This window comes from Jaculus jaculus, chromosome 10 (assembly GCF_020740685.1).
Source record: "Jaculus jaculus isolate mJacJac1 chromosome 10, mJacJac1.mat.Y.cur, whole genome shotgun sequence".
Classification (NCBI taxonomy): Eukaryota; Metazoa; Chordata; class Mammalia; order Rodentia; family Dipodidae; genus Jaculus; species Jaculus jaculus.
In genome coordinates this window covers 14,717,978-14,737,519 of record NC_059111.1, presented here as the reverse complement: position 1 = coordinate 14,737,519, position 19,542 = coordinate 14,717,978, and the positions used below count along the sequence as shown (strand labels likewise).

General features: G+C 43.0%; 1 protein-coding gene across 8 annotated transcripts in view; it reads right to left on the bottom strand.

Annotated features, from left to right (window-relative positions):
* Positions 1–19,542, bottom strand: part of Map2k5 (mitogen-activated protein kinase kinase 5) — a 278,604-nt gene that overhangs the window by 212,106 nt on the left and 46,956 nt on the right. For all 8 annotated transcript variants that reach the window (XM_004662568.3, XM_045160765.1, XM_045160764.1 and 5 more), the window contains 2 exons: positions 12,331–12,379; positions 4,507–4,571 (listed from right to left, as the gene is read on the bottom strand). In XM_004662568.3, coding sequence (XP_004662625.1) covers positions 4,507–4,571; positions 12,331–12,379 — 114 coding nt within the window. The remainder of the gene's footprint in view (positions 1–4,506; positions 4,572–12,330; positions 12,380–19,542) is intronic.

Here is a 19,542-nt window from a genome sequence, read left to right as displayed (position 1 = left end):
CAAAGTTTGAGTGGCAGGATTTGGAATTACTGAATATATCCAAAGTAACTGGTACCTTTCATATCAATGGGATATGCTGTCCAAGAAAGGGGACAGGGACCAGTAGGCTGGCCAGGGGAAGGGAAGTCATCAAAGGCATCTGCAGCTGATCATTCAAATCTGCATCCATAGTCTGGAAATGCCTGTTCTTCCAGGTGACCCTTCTAAACCAACTGCGTGGCCTTGAAAGCTCGTGAGCAAGGGGAGGGTCCAATTAAGGAGCCCCAGGAAACCCCGACTGGAAAACCTCCACTTGCCTCATTCTCGGTTCACTCGCATGTACCAAGCATCCACTCAATACCACATACACCAGAAAATACAAGGGAACACAATAGACTCCGCCTGACCTTGAGAAACCACATTGCCTGGGGGAAAGCACAGAGCAAACAAAAAAAAAAAAGAAAGAAAAAGAAAAAGAAAAAAAATTTGCTGTGTAGAGCTCTGGCTTCGCATGGAATGGCCAGACTAGGAGCCTTACATCTCCCAGCGGTCCATATACCAGCTATCACATAACAGTGTGAAAATAAATTATGATAGAAGAGAAAATACTTTTGACGCTTTTAGAAAATCATACATGAGACAGTACATAAGCTATGATAAACTTTACTCATGGGAACAATTAGGAAATTGAAGGGAACAGAATTATAATATATGCCATAAAGGCAAGAATCCTCTGAGTTAATCCAACATTATTGTAATTCCATGAGATGGGTGTAGATGTTTCTCAAAAAGAGTTGTATGAGGGCTGGAGAGATGGCTGCGCAGTCAAGGCACTTGTCTGCAAAGCCTAAGGACCCAAGTTTGATTCCCCAGGACCCAGAAAGTGGTACATGTGTTTCTAGAGTTCGTTCACAGTGGCTGGAGGCCCTGGGGCACCTGTTCTCCCCCAACTCCTGCCTCTCTCTTTCAAATAAATAAATAAGTGTAAAAACAACAACAACAACAAAAAAAAAAACTAGTTGTGTGACCAAGCAAGGGTAGAAAACATAGGGCTTAAAATGTTGTCCATTGTTAGTTCTACCCTTACCAGTAGCTAACAGTTGACAACCGTCAGCCCCAGTGCTTAACCTGTTATGGATCACTTCATTTACCCTCCCAACAATCCGGTGAGATAGGGACTACTATTATTCTCACTTTACAAATGGAAACGCTGAAGCAAGACATCACATCAATTGCCCAAGGTCACAGAGCTGGGTGAACGGCGGAATCAAAATTCAAAAAAGGCTCATGCTTAACCACAACACATGGTTTTCTACATTCCCAAAGTTTCTGAAGTTCACCATTAATCTCTCACAGAAGAGAGTATGTCTTTCCTGATATTCTTTCTTCTGTCTGACTCTCTCTCTCTCTCTCTCCCCTCTCTTTGTCTCTTTTCTCTCAGAAATGTGTGATGCCTTTGAGAAATGGAGGAATAATGAAAATGGGCCCATTTCCTTTTTCTTTAAGTTCTCCCTTGTGCCAGGCATGGGCTATATATTTTAGTCTGTTATTTTCTTTTTTTAAATATGTTTTTAAATTTTTATTTATTTATTTGACAGAGAAAGAGGGAGAGAGAATGGATGCACCAGGACCTCCAGCTACTTCAGACGAACTCCAGACGCGTGTGCCCCCTTGTGCATCTGGGTAAGGTGGGTCCTGGAGAATTGAATCTGGGTCCTTTGGCTTTAACTGCTAAGCAATCCCTCCAGCCCCACAGTTATTTTCCTTATAAGTCATTTAGCACACACATCAGTAATACAAGAAATACCAACTTAAAACCACCTTCTTAGGTCACTAGCCTAACCCAGAACAGCTCAGTGCAGGACAGCACCCACAATCCACTGTCAAGTGGTTCCCGATGCCTGGGGCCAATTTTCATATTGTGTAATTATGGAAACCATCTAGACTTACAATGGTGAGAATGTACCAACTATTAAATAATATACATTGTGGTTACACATGGCATCATATCTCTTGAAATTTACAACATCCCATCAAGCAAAACAGAAACACTGAAATATTAGACTTTTGTTGTATACTTATTAGCTTTATTATACTTTGTAAGAAAAAAATTAAATAGAACCATTAGGCAGTTTTGTTACCAATGAGTGGATTTTCCAATATTTTCTTCATCTAGTTTATGTAGCATAGCCTCTAATGTAATCATTTTGTTTGAAAAAACCACAGTTTTTATAGTCAGCACCATTAAGGTAAACTTAGTGTAGAATAAACCCAATCATAGCACATCAAACAGTGCTTCATAAAGACTTTAGTGAAGTGAATTCTCGTTTCCTGATGACTCTAACATTTCTCAGAGCTAAGTGAAAGCAGGGACACAGAGTGCCACATGGAGCTGAAGAGAAGTGAAGGTACGGTGACTGACGACCGCTGGTCGTGTAACTGGGAGTCTTCACACTCTCCCCCTTAAGAGTTGTGAATGCACCAGGCGCATCGACACACCCCTGCACCCAGGAGGCTGAGGCAGGAGGAAAGCTTTCTCATGTGATACAATAAAGTCTTGAACTGAAAACAGAACATTAGCATAATAACTTCAGAGGTTTTCATCCTCTCCCCACTGAATGCGCCTACCTCTCTTACACTTACATTTCAATCTGAGAGGGGGTTAAAACCTCAGCGTCGGGGCTGAGAAGATGGCTCAACATTTAAACGTGCCTGCGTACAATCCTGTGGACTCGGATTCAGTCCTCCCCAGCACCCACATAAAGCCAGATGCAAAGGGGTGCATGTGCCTATGATCCCAACGCACGCGCGGCAATGGGAAGGTGGAAGCGGGAGCATCCGGAAGGTGGGAGGACGGTGAGATTTTTGGGGGGTTCTCAGGCCCGCTAGACTGGCGCATTCGGTGGCTGAACAAGACAGACCTCGGCTCACAGAAGGTGGAAGGAGTGAAGGGACACGTTGAGGTTGTCCCCTGGTCTCTATACACGCATATGAGCCTGTACATACCTTGACACACAGGCACAGACATTTAAAAGAATAAAATAAAAATGCCAACATTGATGTTGGGCGGGGGTGTATGTTCTAGGCCCTGGGCTTAATCCCCAGCACCAAAAGCAATTTTTTTTTCCCTGCAGTTCTCATGGTGGAAGGACTTAACTTTCAGACCCACAGCTCACAACGCTTAGCATCTGTAAGAAAGGATAATCCCAGTATGCGTGACCCCAAGTTCTTCTTCTAAAATGTAGTTTTATGAGACAAAGACTTGTACTGTAGCCCAGGATGGCCTAGAATTCACTATATAGCTCAGGCTGACCTTGTACTTAGGATAATCCTCCTGACTCACTCTCCAAATGCTGGGATTATAGGTATGTGCTACCAAGCCTAGCTTATATTCTTAAAGAACTGTCTTTGGAAGGACCCACATGCTGGCTGTACCTGCAGAGGGGACTGGACCTGGAGACTATGGAGTCTAACCCTGAGAAACTGAATCCCATGCCAAGGCTGTAGGATGATGTGAGGGATACTCTAGGGTTCTGGCATGTGACCACGGGACAGTAGGACAATTTTTATCTGTACTCATATGGTTAATCAGAGCTTAAAGTTCCAGGAGCATGAGCAACCAATCAGAAAATGAATTAATTATTTTCTAGCTCCGAGATTATTTTTGGTATTGATATTAAAACATCTAAGGTAAAAATACAATGATAATGTGATCCAGGGTTGGTGAATATATGGAAGCTTTATTACTCCCTCAGGGCTTTCTTACAGAGTATGGATTTTTTTAATTCCTAGTAGAATATTTTTCATACACCATTGCAGACTATTAAGTACCAGATATTACATTATGCAGTTTAAACTTTGCACTGCTGCATGAGAAAGACTTCCCTGTTGAGAGAACTATTTTTTATGGTTAGCATTTTTTAATATGAAAATGAACACTCCTTTAGGGTAAGATCGCTGCAACTGGCATTTGGGATAGTTTTAGAACTTAACATATTCATCAATGCGTGTAGAAATTCTCTCAGGGGAGCAGGGTGAAAAAGAGAAGAAAATACAACAGGAAGAAGGCTTTTTTTTTTTTTTAATAACTTATAATGTCAACACAGGGCAAAGCAATGGTATTTGTAAGGTTTGGCTTCCACTGGGTACAAATGTAAAGAGGCAAGGGACCAGCACAGGGCACTGGCAAGTTTCAAAAAAAAACCAAAAAACTAGTGTTAAAGAGCAAAGGAAAATATGCATTAAACTTCAGGCCAGTTAAAGGTATGCTTGCTAATGGTGGACTATTAACTGCTCACCCAGGAGAGATGCAGGCTCAGAAATATTAAAAAAGGCAATATAAATGCACTTTTCAGGCAATTCCTGAGAAAATACAAGATGTCTCGCGGAATCCTGGAGTTGAACGTGGAAATAAAATTGAAGCACTGGTTATGTTTAAAAAAAAAAAAAAAATCCTTGCCAGGAAGTACTTGGATACGTCACACCTGGCGAAGGGGACAGAAAGTTCAAACAAAATCAACTACTCACTTGTAGACGGTGCCTCCGTTGCCGTGACCGAGGGTGTCTCGATACCGTATGTCTTGTTCATTCATCTCCAGGAGAGAGAAAGAAAAACAGAAAGGGTGTCATGCCGCGGATGGAAATGTCAAGGAAAAGCAACCCTGGGCCATAAACAACGAGCAGCCTGGGTCATTTCAAGTTCAGCTGCAAGAACGGGGAAGATCAATACAACATTTGCTGTCCAATTTATAAAAGACGATACCTAGGGACAAAGTGATGGAAAGTTTAATGACAATTTGTTTGCCTGGGTCATTTCATTAAAGTTTGATAAAAGGTGTCAAAATGGAATGATATAACATGGCTCAAAAGGGTCAGGTCAGAGATACTGGTAGGGAAACCGGTCAGTCTCCAGCACTGGGTCTAACCAAGGCTGAGCAGCAGTGCATACAACCAGAGCCAAATTTGGGACAGCGAAACACAGACACAGACTCACAGCCAGGAATCTAAGGCATGATCTGTAAATAAGCCAGCCCCTGGAAACTGCTCAGGTGACCCTCTAATTAACACTGAGCAAACGAACTGGATGGTGTTTGCCTAGAGTACAAAGAGTTGTTTTTGCAAACGATAAATTAGAATACTGCCATAGCTGGACAGAAATCATATTATGCTGATGGAAAAGTGCTAAATCAGTGCACTTTAGAAGGCACATGAAGCAAATGCCATACTGCATAAAGGAAAACATGTGTCTGAAATAAACCAGGACAGTTTCTATAATTTAATGTCTAAAACAGCATGAATGTTTTCTGAGGTTGTATAACACTTATGGTATCAAAAATTTTACACTTGCTGGTAATTAAGCATGGTAGGTGGATGATGTTGGTACCAACAGAATAATGTTTTAGATTTTTTTATATTTTCAGGTAGGGTCTCCCTGTAGCCCAGGCTGACCTGGAATTCACTATGTAGTCTAAGCTACTCTTGAAGTCACAGTGCTTTAAAATATATATATATATATATACACACATACATACATACACACACACACATATATATATACATATACACACACACACACACATATATATATAATTTATTTATTTATTTATTTATTTGAGAGAGAAAGAGATAGAAAGAGAGAGAGAGAGAATGGGCATGCCAGGGCCTCTAGTCATTGCAAATGAACTCAGACGCATGTACTCCCTTGTGCATCTGACTTACATGGGTCTTAGTGAATCAAACCAGGGTCCTTAGGCTTCACAGGCAAACACCCTAACTGCTAAGCCATTTCTCCAGCTCCCTGTTTTAGACTTTTTAAGGAACTCTCTTAATAAGTGTTTATCAAATGACTTTTTTTTTTTTTTTTTGGTTTTTCGAGGTAGGGTCTCACTCTGGTCCAGGCTGACCTGGAATTCACTATGTAGTCTCAGGGTGGCCTCAAACTCATGGCAACCCTCCTACCTGCCTCCCAGGTGCTGGGATTAAAGGTGTATACCACCCACTCCCAGCAGTAATTTTTAACACACTGGCCCACTTGCTTAAAAATTAATTGCCAACTTTATTTATGAAGTAGACTTAATAAAGGTGTTGTTTCCATACAGTTGAAAGCTTGGGAAAAGCCAAAGTAAAGCCTGGGAAAAAAAAAAATCAATTTCCAGGGAACTGCACTGCCTCGCATGGGCAGAAAATGGATGGAGCTTTTAATTCAATATCACTTGGAAAATAAGAGTTTGCTCTCAGACCAATATAGTAAAGCTTTAAATATTTGCTCTGCTCTGAACTTCCCCCAGTTGAGTAAAGCAGAGCTTCATTTATCAAGGGAAATATTTTCTTCCACGCATTTCTGAGGCTGAGGCTTCAGAGAGCTGTGATAATTAGGAGGGCAGTGCAGGGAGCAGAAACAGCCTTCTTGCCAGGCCATCGTGCCAACCCCTAAAAGAATATTGACAGATTAATGTGTAAATGCCGATTCGGCACCTGATTGACTTGTAGTATGACTTGATTGATGCAATTTACAATCAGCTAATTACTATATTTAGGGGCTGTGAGACAGTGGCAGGGAAGTCAGAAAAATTGGCACACACTTTCCTATCTGAGGAGAATTCTGTTCTTTACTATCTTGAAACTACTAATCCAGAAAAAAAAGTCATTTTAGCCTGTGTCATAGATATGGCATGAAGGAAGGAAGGAATGCACTCTTCTTGACGGAATGATGCATTTCCAAGCAGCAGCATAGACAGTGACTTGAGGTGCGGGGCCGGCAGAGCTACTCTCTGGTCTGCTTTAATCTGCGAAGGCTTCCTACAGCGCGCCGGCAACAACCATCAGGCTACTTGACCAATTCCCCAAGGGCGTTCTCTGGGACATTTAAGCATGCCTCCAACAACCTAATTCGTACCATTAACTTGCCTAACTAGATCCAGCAGCACTGTGGCCTGCAGTCAATGTCACAGATTTGAAGTTCATGGCACTGAGGTAAGAAGGTAAGCAGATGTAGGTATACAAGATAGAGGGTCTGGGCTCTGGGAGGGCCAGAATCTGGGATTAGGTCCTCTCCACAGGCAAAGGGGCTGGGTATGGGTGTCTCCTACCAGCTGCACCCATAATCCCAGCAATCTTCACCAAAGAGAAGAGCCCTGCATTCCTGCCATTTCAACCTCATCAGGAAAGGTAGGCATGGATCCTGAGGACAGGCTGAGAGCCCCCAGGAGGGAGGTGGGCGGGGAGGAGGCTTGGTGCTTGCTCTGTGTGTGTGTGTGTGTGTGTGTGTGTGTGTGTGTGTGTGTGTGTGTGTGTGTATGTGTGTGCGCGTGCGCACACGTATGCATGAGTGCCAAGCTCCATGGGAGCAAACTCAAGGATGGGGAGAAACGCAACATATTGTGGAATCCCTCAAACACCGGGGAAGATAACAAGTGTTCGTACTCGCAGAAACGTAGCTTTGGAGAGCAACTTGAAGACATGCCACTTGAAAAGACAGGAGTCATGACAATGATTCAGGGGTCCCTATGATGTTTCCACTTACGCAGACCTTCCTTTACCTGGCCAATGAACTGGCTGATAGTTTTAAAACTATAGTTTAGAAAATACCAGATTCATTTCTGTTTGCTTATATGAGTCTTCTAATTTTTTTTAATGTCATGTAAATATTTGTCAAGGTTTTCAAACTGTATGTGGGGGGGGGTCGTTTGTTTGTTTATGTGCCTTATGAGAAAGACTGTGTTGCCCAGGCTGTTCTTGAACTCCTGGACTCCAGTGATTTTTCTAGTCTCAGGATCCTAGGTGCTGGGACTAACAGGTGCACACTGTCATAGCGGGCTAAAATAATTTTAAGAACAAAAGCTGTTAGAACAGAGTACTTGAGCTAAATATTAATAAAAATAACTTTTGAGGGATGGAGAGATGGCTTGGTGGTTAAGGCACTTGCTTGCAAAGCCAAAGGACCCAGGTTCAATTCCCACAGGACCCACATAACCCACAAGGTAATGCACAAGGTATTACGTGCATCTGGAGTTAGTTTGCAGTGGCTGAAAGCCCTGGTGCACCCATTCTCTTTATCTCTATCTCTCTCTTAAATAAATAAACAAATTAAAAAACCTATTTAAGAATTTTATATCTGATCAAAATGGGTTACTTTGATTGTTATGAACTGTGAGAAACCCACCATGTTTGGGTAGATGAGAATAATAACTCTACTTTTCAAAATGAAGCCAGGAATGGAACTATAATGATATGAAAGTGGATTCTTATGCCAACAATGTACTTCAGGCAAATATGATAGGTGGAGTCACATACCATCAAAATCACAGTTTCATAGCATTTAAGATCATTTAGGCCAATATGTTTAGATTATAGGACAACTCAGAAACAACCATTCCAGTTCAACAGAGTCTCGTGCGCAGGATGGAGGGACACTCCTCTCTACCAATAGCCACTGGCCACAGGAAGGCAAGCCATCATATGAAAGGCTCTCGCAGGAAAAAAGCAATTTCATTAGCTATGACATTTTTAAGAAGAGAAATGTTTGCAGAAGTCACATAGCCCTTCAAACTAAAAAGGCATGATTAAAGTGGGCTTTTTAATCAGTAAACAAGGCAAAGTTTCTAAATGTAGTTCCTTGTCCTTGTTTTAACTTTTAAAAGGCAGCAAGAAGCAAAACAATAGATGTGAGAGAGGAAGACTGAGAAGCCACAATGTCAACAGACCTGGGAGAGGTGATTGGCAGGGTCTGTGCCTGGGTGTGAGAAAGGCAGCAGCTGCCTGGGCTGAAGGTGGGGGTGGGGGGAGGCGGGCCTTCAGCAGTTCTGGTTTGCATACATAGCCTCATCTGGGCTTCAGCCTTCTCACCCAGCAGAAGTGTGCCACTAGGGTCAGAAGTATTTTCTTGTTTTATTTTATTTTTTGGCTTTTCTAGGTAGGGTCGCACTCTAGCCCAGGCTGACCTGAAATTCACTTATATAGTCTCAGGCTAGCCGTGAACTCACAGCGATCCTCCTACCTCTGCCTCCCCAGTCCTGGGATTAAAGGTGTGTGCCACCATACCTGGCCCGATTCAGTTTTTAAAGACGATTTTATAGTAGCTACCTAACCTCCTCACTTTTTGCTAAACTCAAGAGTTTTTCTAAAGGTATCTAAAGTTCCGGAAGTAAGAATGATGCGGCCAGACCAGAACCGGCACATTTGCACTGGATTTATTAGGAATAGAATACTGCCACTCTCTCCTGCCAAATCGAAAAACAAAAGGAGAGACAACTAAAGGATGCAAAAGTCAAACACGTAGATCCCCAGGGCTCAAATCCTTTAAATTGACCCGATGGGCTGTTTCCAATCAGTTTCAAACCCAGGGCCAATGTTAAACAGACAATGCCTCGCTGGACTTAAGTGGGAAAACCACATTTGGAAAACACAGTGGCTCTGATTTATAGATCTCAATAAAACATGTCACAAATACCTTTTGATTTATTTTTTAAGCCAGAAAAAGAAAAAAATAGAATCCTCCATCATAAAGCATTCACAGGAAACCAACAGTTCCATCCCACAGACTAAGGGTGAAACTTCCAAAAAGATTCCTGACTGAAAATATTAATGACATTAATGGGGACATGAAGTGGAATTCAATTATGGATTAGCAAAGAATGTTCCTTGTTTATTGTCTGCCTGTGTTAAGAGGAATCAGCACCTATCACTTATAAATCATTAAAATAAAAATGCTCAATTAATCCTATTTTATATGTAAAGGTCTGACAGAAACAAGTTCTATCACTAGACCTTTGCTTCACAAATCGAAGCAATAATGGTTTCAGAAAGCAGTCACACTCCATGAGCAGACAATTGGAGAGATTTAGTAAATCCCACTTTATAGAGCAGAGACTAATCGGAAAACACAAGCCGGTCAAATGTTTCTTATGAACTGTTGACACTATATCAATGGTGAATCAATTGGTGGCATTTACTCTGAGTGACAGAAAAGAAATAAATATTTATATCACATAACCTATATCAATGAACCCAGGCAGAAAGCTATTTCTAACCTGTCAATATTTGATTATCTTGAAGAATCATGTCCCTTTCTTTTAATGATTAATATGAATTCCTTATTAAATCTAAGTGGAGGCTAGTGGAAAAGCAAATCATTATTAATGCTTGAGAGCTTAAACCACTAGAATAATAATAAAAAAAAACTATGCTCAAGTGTTAAAAGTATCGTTAAATGTGACTTACATTCTTCCCTATCAAGTGGAGTCAGGGTTGGGCCCCAAGAGTTATAGATGCCCACATTGTGCGCATTACCTCACCACAAGGTCATCTCACTGGCCCTTCACTTACTCCACGGCAGCAGAGGAAGGAGCACAAGCAGATGTTCTGAGAACTTCCAGAGATGCTCTTTTTTTTTTTCTCTCTCTCTCTCTCTTTGAGTGAAAGTAACTTTAAGACAAGCTTATCCTTAAAGGAAAGAAAATGTTCCACTGTTCAATGTGGAGTTGGCACATTCCCAAGGGAAAGCAATCTGCCACCACAGAGACCCTCCTAACTGAGACACTAAGACATTTATGGCACTAGGTTTGTTGTCAAAACGTTAGGGACATTGCAGAATGCTCACCCCCCACCCCCGCGCTGAGGTAGAACTCAAGTGTTTTTCATTTTTGAAAGAGAAATCTTTGACAGGTTATTTTCCATTGCCTGGGTTGAACAAATGTAGTTAAAGCTTCTTAATTTATGTCAATTTTTGAGATATATTTTCCAGCTACAGAACACAAGCGAGTTGTACATAAATTACAGTTGGTATCTAGAATGCAGGCATGTTAAAGACACATGCATACCCTAGGTTCCATTTTTCTGCTCTTACTCAGGTTTTCTTTCTTATTGGCTTTGCACGCACAGTGGGCACGTGGGGATATGGACGTGGACCCTGATCGGAAGAAACCTGTAGCTACTTTAAGGTGCAAACGCTGTCTGAAACGTACAGGGTGAGGGCACAGCTCAGTGGCAGAGCACTTGGGTTTGAGTCCCAATACCTCAAAAAAGAATCTGTTTTTAAACTGGAGACTACCAAGGCTCCACACGTACACACCAGCAAGCCAGGTAACTTGCAGCTGCATGTCGGCTGCTTATGAGTGACAGTCACATGAGAGGAGAGCTGAGGGATGACAGATCACACACACACACACACACACACACACACACACACACACACGGGATGATGATCAGCTGTCTGGACCACATCAACTTAATTTTTTTTTTTTTAAGCGTATTCAAGGCATTGTGTGCTAAGTGAGCGAGGCTTCCAGAAGCATTCCCCACAGCCATCGTTTCAAGGCACGCACATCTATTAGGCCGCAATGTTACAGGTGATATTAAAAGGACGAGCATGAGGACCCGGCTTTGTCTACCTGACACGCTCCACTACAAGTGCTTGATTCATGAAATGCCAATGAAGCTTGGAGAGGTCAGCGTGTGAAGGCACTGAATAAGCATCGGAGATAATTAAGATTTCAGCCTTCGAAACATGGACGGGAAGTGAACAGCAGTTAAGAAAATCAATAAGAGTCTTTTATTTGCAGTGACACAGATGTCTCAGTCAATAGAGCCTAATAGGCAGGCTTGATCGCAACGGACAGGCGCTGCCTCCAAGGCTATCAAAGGGCTTCCACTATAGCAAACATTGAAACGCTTTTATGCGGCTGTTGAGGAATCGCGGCCCCTGCAGGTGGCTTCATTTTCCAGTGCATGTTTTAAAAGCACTACACTATTTCAGAGGTGCCCACTTACTTCAATCAAAATTAGTGAGAAATGAGCGCCCCACAGGCCCGTGTGTCCCTTTCTCGCAGAGTTAGGTCATTCACTTTCGGATGGATCTTCCACTAGGCAAAGCAAGGTCTCCTGGAGCCCAGGGACTTTATGTGCCAAAGGTCTGCTGCTCCCCGGCTCCCCTAAAATGCCAGTTTTGATCTCAGGACAAAAGAAGGAGCCGAGGTAAGAAAGTAATGTTTTTGTTTTCTTTTTCTTTCTTTCTTTCTTTTTTTTTTTTGTCCCCAAACATAATGAAAGAAACAGTCACCTCAGAGTGCAGGGCAGTTTCAACAGCCCATGGGTTGACACACTTGTTCAGAACTGATTAACTTTTTGTAAACTGAGATGGCAGCGGGGTGGGTGCGCGGTACTTCAATCTGCTGGGAGTGAAACCCATTAACACAGTTTGAAAAACGTGCTGCAAATTGTTCTGCCAATCAAATTAAGCCACGTTGTCCATTTATGACAAGAACGCCTCAGACTCTTATGGCTTAATACTTGGTTTAGGTAGAACAGCCACAAGGGCACCACTGTGTGCAAACCCTTATCTGCAGCAGTACCTACCTGGCCATTGGCCAATATTTTTTTCAGCTCAGCAGAAGACTTCTTTAAGCTGCAAAGAAATAATATTTTGTTAGTGGCAAGATCATCAACACCTTTGAGCACTCCTAAAAATTCCAGACCAAAATACTTCTTCGCTTTTAGGTGTATGTATAAAGTATACTTTTTCCTGTATCAGATTTAAAAAAAAAAAAAAAAGAAGAAGCTGGCAGAATGCCAAAGGTGTCTTTGAGGAGACTGAAGGCCTGGTCATCACCTATAGCAACAAAGCTCGCGTTCAGAGGACGACTGCCGCGGGGACGGTGGCCTTTCTGTGACAATTTATGCGGGTACCTCACCTGCTTAAGTACAGAGTATTTAACAAGTGTACTCTCAGAATGTTCACAGGTAGTAAAGATCACAGAATGTCAAAACAAAAAGTAACCCACAGGGCTGGAGAGATGGCTTAGCGGTTAAGCGCTTGCTTGTGAAGCCTAAGGACCCCAGTTCGAGGCTCGGTTCCCCAGGTCCCACGTTAGCCAGATGCACAAGGGGGCGCACGCGTCTGGAGTTCGTTTGCAGAGGCTGGAGGCCCTGGCGCGCCCGTTCTCTCTCTCTCCCTCTATCTGTCTTTCTCTCTGTGTCTGTCGCTCTCAAATAAAATATAATAAAAAAAAATTTAAAAAAAAAAGTAACCCACAGTCCTGGCCCCTTATGAGAAGTACTCGTTACAATTCGGCTTCCCGGGAGCAAATGCAAGAAGCAGTAAAACCCGACTGTCCACTGCTGTGTGACCCAGGAGAAGTCACCTCTCCTCTCTGAACTTGAGTTTCCTCTTTCTATAATATGGGGGGAAACATCAATGTTACTGGGTAACCAGGAAAATTAAATATTATAAAACAGCACTGTCGAGTACATAGTGGGCACATTTTTACTGATAAAATTAAATTCTGTCTGGCCTCTCTTTCTTTTGCTTTCCTATGAGAATCAGCTTCCAGGGTTATTGGGTGTGCATTGAAATATTCTTGGGATGTACATGGCTACGTGCAGTTTAGCTTAGATCAAGTGAGCCCCCCAGGCCTCTGTGGTAAAGGCTTGGTCCCCAGCCTGATGCTCTCAGGAGGTGGGAGAAAGGATGAGAGGTGGGCCTCGCGGGATGCTTAAGGCTACTGGCAGTGTGCTTCCCACAGGGATTGCGGGACTCTCATTTCTTTCTCTCCATGTTTCTCACCATGAAGTGAGCAGCATGCTCCACCACATGCCCACACCATGATGTGCCATGCTACCATTAGTCAGAACTTCCCAAACTGCTAACCAGAATAAACCTTTCCTCTTTATAAGCTCATTATCTCAGGTATATACTACAGTGACGGAAAATGACTAACATTCGAGGTAAAGCATTTATGTGGATGACTTTAATCAAAGTTCTTAAGAAAGTGGGGTGGCCACAGGAAGCGCTTAAGTCTTTTAGCTTTAGAATGAGTTAAACCTCTACACCGCCACCGTACTTGGAGCGTGGGGCTGTAAACGGGCCCCTCCCCCAGCCACTGTTCTTACTCTGGTGCTCCACCTGTCCACCAGATGTTCCACCTACCCACTAGATGCCCCCTCTGTTAGCTGCCGCTATAGGTATCTTTCCTCCCCTACCCCAGGAGACTAGGAGCTCCCTGAGAACACAGAACACGTATCATTCTACTAAGCTCCACTTCCTTCTAACCCCTGAACCAGCCAGGTGACTCAGCATGAACTAGGTATTCAAAAAATGGTGATGGTGGGCTGGAGAGATGGCTTAGCAGCTAAGTGCTTGCCTGCGAAGCCTAAAGACCCTGGATTGACGCTTGATTCCCCAAGACCCCTGTAAGCCATATATGCACAAGGTGGCGCATGCATCTGGAGTTCGTTTGCAGTGGCTGGAGGCTCTGGCATGCCCATTCTCTCTCTCCCCCTCTTTCTCTGTTGCTCTCAGATAAAAACAAACAAACAAAACAAACAGAAAAACCCTCCCAACCTGAGGGTTGAGGGCTGAGATGACTTAGCAGTTAAGTGCTTGCCTGTGAAGCCTAAGGATCCATTTAAAAACAATTAAAAGAAAAAAGAAATGGTGGTGCTGTTCTGATTGTTACTGTATTATAACACAGCATGACACAAAGATCAAAAAGATACCAGAAAGTGAAAGGAATCAGGAGCTAATATGAAAAAAACAAGCATTCCATTTGGTATGTTGCACTGGAGAAGATCTTGGACTTCAGATAGTTTGATCACACTTCCAAGTGATAATTATTCCTTCTAAGCGCTCCTCAAACTTCTGCTATGGCCCAACACAGACCACTCCATGTTTTTTTGCTGTTGTTGTTTGTCCATTTTTTTTAACTTATTTGAGAGCGAGAAAGCGAGCAAGAGAGAGAAAGAGAGAAAGAGGCAGATACAGAGAGAGAGAGAGAGAATGGGCACGCCAGGGCCTCCAGCCACTGCAAATGAACTCCAGACATGTGTGCCCCCTTATGCATCTGGCTAACGTGGGTCCTGGGGAACTGATCCTCAAACTGGGGTCCTTAGGCTTCACAGGCAAGTGCTTAACCACTACGCCATCTCTCCAGCCCGAGGCTACATGTTTTTTAGATTAAGATACACTCTCAGGGCTGGAGAGATGGCGTAGTGCTTTAGATGCTTGCCTGCGAAGTCTAAGGACCCAGGTTCGATCCCTCAGTACCCATGTAAGTCAGATGCAGAAGGTGGTGTGTGTGTCTGTAGAGTTCACTTGCACAGGGACAAGAGGCCTTGGTGCACCCATTCTCATTCTCTCTGTCCTTATCAAACAAATAAATAAAATATTTTTAAAAATTTAAAAAAAAAAAAGATACTCTCTCACCTAGGGATTCTAGGCTGATAATGTCCTCTAGAGTCTAACTACACTAGACAGGCAGTTGAGAATTTTGCAGAATGGGATTAAAGCAGTAGCATATGCCCCAAAATGAAGAAATGCCTAGAAGTCAATCCAGTTAACACAATGGCAACAGCAGCCGCTACCATTCCAGAGTGCTGACCAACGCGCCGTACTGACGCTTTCGCTCATCACTGTGAGTCAGCCCTTGTGGGAACAATGCTCCTTCGCGTAGAGATACTATCCCTAAGTTACAGAGAAAACCCAAGGCTCAGAGCTTGTCCAATGTCAGACTCACATGTGCGCGTGCGTGCACGCGCACACACATACACACACACACACACACATTTGCTTTGAGAAACATTTAAATCTTAGTATTCCCATAAATGACTCCCAATTTGATAGTTCCAATTATTGTAAAGACACAAATAACCAAACAGAGCCTCCGCAATGTTTCTCCACAGATATTCCATTATGTCATAAACTTGAAATAATAACATTTTGATTCATTGCATTTACAAAATGCCTTTCATCCAAGAAACAAAATGTGATTCCTTAATACAGCTTCATCCATCTTACTAACACCAGTGGTAGAAAGATGAAAAGTTTAATCATCCTAATTTCATAGAAGGAGAAAGCCAAGTTGTCCCCTTGCCTTGGCAGTGGGACTTGAATCCAGTAATTACGGCCTAGGAACACTACGTGGATCGGTGCTCCATTTCATGCATAGTCATTCACCTTGGGCAAAGAACACGTCATGCTGTGAGAGCAACTGCAGAAAGACTGAACTCATTTGTATGCCAACATCTATAAGTCTGGTTAAAAAAAATTTTTTTTTCTTTGGGGCTCAGTGGCCATGTGCGTTCAGTATGCACAAAGTCCTGGGTTCAATCCTTAGCATCAAAGTATAAGAAACCAAAAATATTCATTTTGGACTTGGTTTATTAAATATTGTATTTGCATTCATGTTCCCAACGATCTGAACTACCAAAATACCTTAAAAAAATTTTAAACTTTTTAATGCTTATTTATATATTTCCCAGCGGGGGGAGATGGACACACCAAGGCCTCCTGCCCCTGTGAAGGAACTTCAGTCACATGCCCCACTTTGTGCATCTGGCTTTACAGGAGTACTGCAGAATCAAAGCCAGGCTGACAGGCTTGGCAAGAAAGATAGATATTCCTCCAGCTCCCAACCCCCAGCAATATTTTCAAATTTAAATGTCATATAATTTTAACCCAGATATAATACTAGAATTGAGAAACTGTGATGTCCAAAGAGTACAAGAAGAGAAAGGCAGTGGTGGGCCAGGCCCTTAGCAATTCCAGGACTCAAAAAGAGGATTTCTATGACCTCAAGGTCATCCTGAGCTACACAGTGAGCTCTAGGCTAGCCTGAGCTAAATTGTGAGATATCATCTCACACAAACCAGAAAAAGGTAAAGGGAATTTTATCAGGAGAGCTGAAGGTGTCAGGAGAATTCAATCCCAAGGGGATTTATGGTGGATTTAAGCACCTGTAGGTGTTCGGTCACTCATTCCTCCAAGCATGATTGCTTACTAGTTGAGTTCAACCATGAATATACGAATGGTAACTGTCCTCCTGGAGCACCGAAGCTACTGGGGTTCTAGATGGTAGCACTCCAATATGCTCACTGTAAGGGTCAAAGGAAGCACAAGGCATATGCTATGCGCCCATGCAAAGGTCCCCAGCGCGGATGCGCAGACTGGCTAGGGAGATGGCTCAGCAGGAAAGAGCACTTCCTGCACAAGCATGACCTCCTGAGCTCAGCCCTCAGGCTCCACAGAAAAGAGCCACCAATGCCCATGTATGCTATAGCAGGAACGAGGCAGCGACAGATGTGCAGGCCAGGGAGTGACAGGTAACGGACGCAGCGGAGAGCACAGAGCGCGGTACGGGAAGGGCCAGCGCCGGCGGCCTGTGGGGGGAGGTCAGCGTCTGCCCGCGGCAGGAAGAACGGTGAGGAGGTCCCAGTGGGACCGCGTGTCAGGGCTGTGGCCTGCAGCTGCCTTACCCTCTAAGGGTCCACGTGCCGGAGACGTGGTCCTTAGTGTGCCCATGTGGAGGGTGGATCTTTACAAGGTGGGACCTGCTGGGAAGTCCTTACGTCAGCGGCGGGTGTGCCCGCAAAAAGAGCTGTGGAACAAACAGTCTGTGTCTGACTTCCTGCACACGCTGCCGCCACCACAGCCACCAGGAAGAGAGGCTTCCAAGGAGTCCCTCCCGCAGCCCATGCCAGGCCACCTGGACTTTCAGCTTCCAAAACGAAGGCAAGCAAACCTCTCCTCTTCGTCCAGCCAGCCACCTCACATAGTTCACGTGAGCGAGGAAGAGCTGGCCAAGAAACGAGCAAGGCCCTCGCGCTGAGCAAGGCGCCGGCCGCTCCGCTCGGGTCGTTGCAGACAGGCAGCTCCTCGGAAGCCCGGGCTGTGGGGGGCAGGCTGCCTGCCCTCACTAAGGGCTGGGCGGCTGAGGGAGGGCTTACGGGGCAGGAAGTCGGGGAGAAGCGTATCGGTGAAGAAGGTCACTAGAAGGGCTGTCACCTGAAAGAGGGAGCAGCCACATCTGAGGGAAAAACATGGGTTTTACAAGTGGGTGCTCAAGGAGACAAGTCTCAGCTCAGAAAGACTCTTCTAGGGTGTCATTACTGAAGGCTCAGAGTTACCTTGGTGTGGGAAATGCATTCCTGCCCCAGGGATGTTAGGGAGAGCGTGGATGTCCATTTGGCATTTGGTAGGAGGAAACTCACACCAATGCTTCTCAAACTTCTCCGTAAAGTAGAAAAGGAAGGAATACTACCAGACTCCTGCTACAAAGCCAGCATCACCCTGATAGTAAAACCAGACAAAGACAGAGCAAAGAAAACTACAGACCAATCTCCCTCATGATCATAGATGCAAAAATTCTCAATGAAATACTGGCAAACAGCATGCAAGAATATATCAGAAGCGGGTATACTGGCAGACTCCTTTAATCCCAGAACTCAGGGGACAGAGGTAGGAGAACTGCCGCGAGTTTGAGGCTACCCTGAGACTACATAGTGAATTCCAGGTCAGCCTGGCTTACAGCAAAACCCTACCTCGAAAAACCAAAAAGAAAAAGGGAAAAAAAAAAAAAAAGGAATATATCAGGAAGGTTATTCACCTTGACCAAGTAGGTTTTATCCCAGAGATGTAGGGATGGTTCAACATACACAAATTAATAAATGCAATACACTATATAAATGGACTAAAGGACAAAAAAAATCACATGATTATCTCAGTAGATATAGAAAAGGCACTTAACAAAATCCGATATCCCTTCATGGTAAAAGTCCTACAGAAACTGGGAATAGAAGGAACATATCTCAACATAATTAAGGCTATTTGTGACAAACCTACAGCTAACATAATACTAAATAGGAAAAAACTTGAAGCTTTTCAACTAAATTCAGGAATAAGACAAGGGTGTCCACCGTCCCTATTGTTATTTAATACCAACACTTTTATTTAATGCTAATTTATTTAATAGTACTGGAAGTCTTAGCCATAGCAATAAGGCAAGAGACACATATAAAAGGGATACAAATTGGAAAGAACAGATCAAATTATCATTATTTGCAGATGATATGATTACATACATAAAGGACCCTAAAGATTTGACGAGCAAACTGTTAGACCTGATAAACACTTTTAGCAATATAGCAGGATACAAAATAAAAACACAGAAATCAGTAGCTTTTCTATATGCTAACAATGAACATGCTGAGCATATATGATCAGGGAATCACTCACAATCATAATTGCCTTTAAAAAAAAAAAAGTACCTTGGAATAAACCTAACCAAGGAAGTAAAGGAGCTCTACAATGAAAACTTCAAAACATTCAAGCAAGAAATTGCAGAAGACACTAGGAAATAGAAAGATATCCCATGTGCTTGGATTGGAAGAACCAATGTTGTGAAAATGTTAACCTTACCAAAAGCAATCTACACATTTAATTCAATCCCCATCAAAATTCCAATAGCATCTTCTCGGAAATTGAAAAAACAATCCCAAATTTCATTTGGAAGCACAAAAAAACCTCAAATATAGGATTCATGAAATTACAAAGGTTTTGTATAGCCAAAGACACTGTGAATAGAGTAAAGAGGCAACCTATGGAATGGAAGAAAATATTTTGCCAGCTATACAACTGACAGAGGACTAATATCCAAGATATACAAAGAACTCAAAAAACTAAACAATAAAACAACAACAACAATAAAAATCAAACAGCCCAATTTTAAAAACGGGCTATAAGAGAAGAAATACAGATGATCTACAAATATCTTAAAAAATATTCTACATCCTTAG